This window comes from Glycine soja, chromosome 4 (assembly GCF_004193775.1).
Source record: "Glycine soja cultivar W05 chromosome 4, ASM419377v2, whole genome shotgun sequence".
Taxonomy (NCBI): Eukaryota; Viridiplantae; Streptophyta; class Magnoliopsida; order Fabales; family Fabaceae; genus Glycine; species Glycine soja.
Window position 1 is genome coordinate 7,211,431 of NC_041005.1, and position 7,084 is coordinate 7,218,514.

Genomic DNA, 7,084 nt, shown 5'->3' on the forward strand with positions numbered 1-7,084 from the left:
CCTAACTAAAAGCTTGTAATTACTTATAAGCCAAGACTTATAAAATTACATTTATCATAACCCGCTCCCTCACGTCCATGCCCGAGACAAGACATTAGAGTGAGAACAAATATTGACAACCTAGTGGCAACCCTTATGCATGAAAAATAGGCAATCCACTAATAGATTTAGCGTAAGCTCTGATATGATTTTTGAATTTAGGTATAAGAACTAATTCAACATCATAAAACCAATTTGTACCGTGAGAACTGTGCAAACGTTATAAGAACTACATTTGATTTATTTCTAGTCCATGTGAAATCTCAATTACCATTTATTCCTTATCCTGCCTACATATCTTTTTTGGTATGTAATGCTTCCTCCAGCTTTGGTGTCTGCAGGAGTTGAATCTAGCAAAGCCAAAGAAAGTTAACTTGTTCCTGATTTTTCTTGCAGCATGCACTTTCATAGATAATTAGATATATGTGCTAAATTTTTTTCGTTCACGTTGAGAAAACTCCTTACAACACATGATGCATCTATAGGAGATTTCATATTAACTAGTATATGACAACTCTCTACTCTTCAGCTAGCACCTCCTGAAGTTTCCTGTTTTAATACCTGTATGGGAGTGTATAAATAATAATTTTATAACTTGTGAAACTAAAAAAGCAGCTTGTGTTATATCTATGATCTATGTGAATTATCTTTGAACTAGCTAGTGAGAGACAAAAACTAAGTGTTGCTTTCAGGTTAATTTGTGAACTGTGATAAACAGAAGACATGGATGGTGTTAAACAAGGACGGTGTTAACCAACTACATGTTGGATAACGACAAATTTTAAAGGTGATTAGTTTACTGCACGTAATCATCAAGGAGAAGAGAAACTTGGTTCAATACATTATCCCTATCTTGAATACGACTTGGAGACCTATCGAAGGGATAAGGATCACTTAGAGCCAGTAGCTACGTATCAGCCATATTGTGGAGGGGAGAAATGATTTTTGAACACCACTTTTTTTATACCTTTCGTAATATCAAAAATTATTAAGAACGGTAAACTAGAAGCTAGAGACTTATTTTTTAAGCGAATAAATTCCTTCTTTATATATAAATAGACAGGTGTATAGATAACTAACAGCGTTGAGTACAGTGAACATAACAAGGTTTGAATCTCCTTTGAAAGAAGATATACCTGTAAAATAGATATAAAGATAAGATAAAAGAGAGAGAACTTTTTTTCTCTTAAATATTATATTATTATTAAGAAAGAAAGAATATAAAAACTGTGGTGGGTGAGGCTCAAACACAATGAAATCTTGTGAAGTGGGTTCGGGGACCGCAACATGCAAACCATGCACTGGAAATCTCTTTTGGCATTGACCATTTTGGTGTATGAGAAGTAATAGATAAAACAAATTATCGTTTGAGAAGATTCTGATCAATTAAACTCCAGCGATAAATTCAGAATCTTCTCAACCACACACACACACACACACATATATATAATCTGTTTTATCTTTTATTTGGTATACGTGTTTCCGGGACTCCCTTCAAAGTTCAAATCCAGTTCGTGTTGCACACCATATATATCACCACTCACCAGGAACTTGTGGAGATGGAGTTTGTGCGTAATATTGGCAGGTGCTATGCTCTGACAGAACTCTGAGAAAAATAATCAAACTGAATCCTTTTAAAACCCAACCATAAAAAATTCAACCGTAAACCTAACCATTTCTTTAAAAGAAGTGTTTCTGTCTAGCCAACTATTTTACAAAGCAATTTAATTAGTGCATTGAACCGATCCGTTTGAGAAAAATATTAAGGAAATTCAATCCCTTAAAAATTATATATTTAAATTTAACTTATATATTTCAAAAAAATTTACAAGTTACCACATTGAATTTTCTTACAAAAGTTACCTTAGTCCTTTAATTTATATGCGCAATCGATGCTGACATATTAATTAAGTCCTCTCTTAGCTTCATAAAGTTCTTACCGGTGATAAATGATGTGTTTTTTTACGATGTGTATGCATATATATTTATTTAGAGAAGAGATATATTGTGCAGAAGAGATATGCTCTTGTAAAATGATAACGGTTAAATATAAGTTATTTTTTATACAAAAAATATAATAAAAATATCTTTAAAAATATTTATTTAACAGTTATTTATGTTTAATGTTAAGAATTGATTTTTTTTTTCTATTCATGACTTACAAATATGAAAAAAGGGATTAAAAGTTAAAAAGATGTAGAAAATAGGAAATATTTAAAAAAGGCTCAGCCCAAGACGCACTAAGCGCATAGCACGCGCCCATCGCGAAAACAAGTACCCCCTTATGCGAGAAGAGACGAGCTTAGCACGAAAACACGCACTGACGCTAAGCGAAAGAAAACGTGCTAAGCGTGAATACAAGTACCCATGCTAAGTGAGTAGCACAGACTTAACGCGAGTACACAGGCCCAAGTCAACAACTATAAAAAGAGAGTCAAGCCAAAGACAAAAGATACACTGAGTCTCATCATTTTCTATTCCCTTTTTTCATCAATTCTCCTTCATCAGTTTCTAAATTCCTTTTCAAGTGTGAGGCCCTTATGACTATAAGAGGCTAAACCCTTAGTTAGGGTCTGACAGACCTAAAAAGTCAAAAGATGTATTATATGATTCATATCTATCAATGCAAACAGATGTTTTCTTTCCTATTATCATTTCTTATTTTAATTTCATGTATCATTTATCTTTGCATTATCTTTGGGGGTTAGGTGTTCGACAGAGGGTAATTCTTAATAGAAATACAAGGAAGGTCTAACATGCATCAGTTTTAGGGATTAGTCGTTCGAAAGAGGATAATTTTTAATAGAACTAAAAGGAAGGGACATCTTAATAAAATCATTGCTAGACATAGAATGATTGCATTATGTCCATGCATCAAAGCAAACATCTAGAAATATAACTTCATGCATTTTATCTATTGAATCTTTGCAAAGACATTTGGGAGATAGATAGATAAAATAGGTTTGTCATCGTGAGACATCAGGGTAAATATTCTAATAGATGTGGGTAGGAAAAAATTCACCTAATTGATAGAGAAAAATCTAAAATGATACATATTAAGAAAATAAGATATGCTAGGTCCTAACATTCTCATCTCATTGAATTTCCTATTATATCTTTTATCTCTTATTAATATCTATTGTTTTAGTTATTGTTTCTTTTAGCTCGTCTTTTACTTTATCTCATTTTTTTCTCTTATAAATTGAAAATTATCCAACACAGGTGCAAAACAAAATTCGTATAAAAATTGACACTTAAACTTCCGAGTCTTTATTACTTAGACATTTTGATACACTTTTCAAATAATTAACATAAAAAGACTTCATAAATATTTCTATTTATATTCATTACAAGTTTTTATGAAAAACTTACAAACTCAGACATAATCTTCATCACAAGTTTTTAAGAAAAACTTGCAAACCCATCTTCGTTATAAGTTTTTGTGTAACTTGTAAATCCGTTTTTTTCAAGTGACATTGGATCAGATGAGGTAATTTTTTCTTGTATCAAGAAGTTTTGTTATAGATCTAACAACCTAATATTAAAATGGAAAATAAATTCATAATATTTTTAAATTTAAATAATATCATAAAGATAAAATTTAAAACAAATAATAAATTTTTAAAAGATAAATAAAATTATTCTTTTCTAAAAAAAAAAGATATATATCATACATATTCTCAACAATAAAAGCAAAACCAGATGTTACGTACTGGTTTGACGGACTGAGCAAAAAGAAGTTCTATTGGAGGAAGGTTATAAGCACGTTTGGCCTACCTGTTAATATATTAATCTTCTTTTGAAGAGAAAAAAAAAAGTACCAATAATCATCATATGTGTTAATGGAACTCAGTTTGCTAGTCCTACTATTAGTGATTTTCTATAGAAAAATGAGAGAATCAAACAAGTATTTACGGCAGTCAAACATCCACATAGCAATGGACAGATAGAAGCAACCAACAAAATTATTCTAAATAGACTCTAGATGCAGGTTATATCATACAACTCCTCACTTATATATATATATATATATATATATATATATATATATATATATATATATATATATATATATATATGCGCGCACATGTGGCTCTTGGAGAAATGGGAGAATCCAGTCCTAGGACAACATTTATAGATCCTAGGAATATAATAGGTAAGGGAAAACGATTCTATCATTACTCCTAATTTTACAACTAAAAGATATAAAGATAATATTTTTATTATTTATTCATATTCTTTCATGGTAGTTACATAGTATATATAAAGATACTCACAATTTCCTTTAAGAGAATTATAACAAACTCATTCTAGAATTCCCCTAAATTATTATTCATATTTACCTATTATTATTAACAGACAAATAAAGGATAATGAATCTAAGAGTCTACAATTTTATTGGCCACGTAATAATATTCGTAACAGAATAATAGTCAAGAGTTGAATGTCAACCTAGCTAGATCTGACAGAACAAGACGGGGAAATTACGTATATCAAGAAACATGAAACAAAGTAAAGTGTGAGAAGCAAGTACAACTCCAATGTGTTACCAAGATAAAATCATATGAATGCATATTTAGTTGATATTTGTCAAATTGTTGCAATCATGATCGGATAGCAATTCGATCCCTCAGTGGAAAAAAGATCGTAAGAAGTTTACAATGAAAACCTGGACGAGGTGATTGACCAATCAGCACTCTTTTAAAATCTAATTATTACTAAAATGAGGTTGTTTGAAACTACTAAAGATCCTTTTTTTGGAAGTCTCAAAAAATTATACAGAGAATTGCTTTGTAATGCTTTTTGTGACTGTCATAAAATAACCACCAGTAGCTTCAAAGCAATCTCATATTGATAATTAGTTTTAAAACAGTCAAATTTTAACAATTATTCCTTCCTTTCTATAATAAGTATCGTAAGAAAAAATAAGTCACCAAATAAGTGTTATTTTAGTTTTTGATTCTGGCACTAAAACTGGAGTTCTTATATATTGAGCCAACGGATGCTTATGAGTTATGAAAAAAAACTATATAAAAGAACAGTAAGAAAACTATATAAAAGACGAGGAAGAAGAACAGTAAGAAAAAAACATCATTACCGAACTAATTAAGTAAATTGAAAGTTATATACACTGAAAACCTTCAATTCATAGTGATTTCGATCAGGAAAATTAGTTTGCTAGCTTCTGTTACAACATCGATGATTAAAAAAATTATATTAATCCTATGTTGAAACTTGAAATGACTATATAAAGTCGACGTAGCCGTCAGTAAATAATACTTAGTAATGGCCAAAGAAACGTGAATTGGAATTTGTTCGGCTAGCTGTTCGGAGCTGAAGTAATTCTAAGACGATATGAATAAATTAACACAAATAATTGTTTGACATATACAAATTTATGTTATTTTAGAAATACAAATACTCATTTTTTTAAATATTTGTAAGAATTTAATTTATACACATTATAATATAAAACATTTTTTACTCAAACATCTAATAATAATTTACCTTGTCGGCACATTTTAAAATGTTCTAAACTCAGTGTATGTATTAGTTAAAATACTTTTTATTGCATGCATGTATATCAAATGAGCTTATAAAATTTATATATTTTAGTGTAAAATATTTCCCAAACATCTAATAAGAATTTAGCTAAAATCGCCACATCTTATTAATAAATAGAAAATTGTGATGACATGATTATAGTCGGATTGCATAATTGTGTAAAAATATTTTCAATAATAACTCATGAATATTTTATATTACAAACATTCTATTAACAATTATTTTTTTCTTCATCTCTTTTTTCACCATATGATATCACTTATACATATATTTCAAATCTATTTACTCTAACTATATATAAATAAACTCTACTTTTATTACTTGCTTGTATCAAATAAATTATCCTTATTTGTCTATGGTGTGGATCAATCTCTATGTGACATGAATGATAACATTTAATTATATGGAGATTGATCGGGACCATGACCTAATAATGGCCTAATAATCTCTCTTAAACATACCTAAAAAAAAAGAAATTAATGCTGCAATAGCAGAAATTAAATCTCAAACCAAAAGTTGATCAAGATCAATCAAGACATCACGATGTACTTAATTTTTTCATCATCCCTGTGCCCCAGACTTGCTTGGACTACCCTTAGAATCATCAGGAGTGTTGGACATGGCCTTTTTCTGAGTCTTCTTCAGGATCTCTTTGACATCTTCAGCTTGGTACAGAGCAGGATATGACCTACCAAGCCTATTGAACCTCACACAATCGCTCATGTGCTCTTTGAGAGCTTTCTCTCGCTTTCCACCATTCTTCTCCATCTCCACATTCACAGCTTCACCACACAACCCGCATATTAACCTCCCCAAGAACATTTCACGCACGCGCCTTATGTACTCGCGGGTGCACTCCTCGAACATTCCACAACACTCGCATTTCGCATTCTCTACCTCGGACACGGTTGGTAATATGTACTCATCATGTGTTTCTTCTATGGCCACTTCTTTGTTGCGTTCAATTAAGGTTATATCAGATACCGTAGTGCTTTGAAAACCATTAGTAAAGTGCTGGTTTGGGGCCATATATCTCTATGAAGATGAGAATTAATATATATATCTATATATCAAAGCTAGAGAACAATAATGTTTTGAATTTTGTTCCAGTAGTTTGTATGTATGTATATGTATTTATAAGAGTAATTAAAGAGATTGGAGTAGCTACTAATACTATTACCCATAGTATAGGATATGGGGGTTTGTGGTAAATAACATATTTAGAAACTTAGCTAAGAGCAGATGTATGTGGACTCCAATTGTTTTTTCCTAATTAATTAACAATGAAAGGGACAAGAAGAGAAGGCCTGAACTTAAACCAGATATTTGACTAACAGGTTGGCATATGCATAGATGATGACTTCAATTTTGTTCAGCATGCCTAATATTCTGAGACGTCACCTTTCTGTTAACTTAATTTGAAACCCAAAAGGACACTTAAAATTTCAACACGCTTTACTGGATCACGTATCCAAGTAAA

The 7,084-nt window shown here is 30.8% G+C and overlaps 1 protein-coding gene across 1 annotated transcript; it reads right to left on the reverse strand.

Moving 5' to 3' along the window:
* Positions 1-5,864: 5,864 nt before the first annotated feature.
* LOC114408088 lies at positions 5,865-6,693 on the reverse strand. Its single transcript, XM_028371210.1, has one exon. It carries the CDS (start codon positions 6,631-6,633, stop codon positions 6,166-6,168), a length of 468 nt encoding a protein of 155 aa, XP_028227011.1. The 5' UTR covers positions 6,634-6,693; the 3' UTR covers positions 5,865-6,165.
* Between the last annotated feature and the right edge of the window lie 391 nt (positions 6,694-7,084).

What these genes read in the sequence shown, in the direction of transcription:
- LOC114408088 (XM_028371210.1), bottom strand. Translation starts at nt 6,633, where the DNA reads ATGGCCCCAAACCAGCACTTTACTAATGGTTTTCAAAGCACTACGGTA.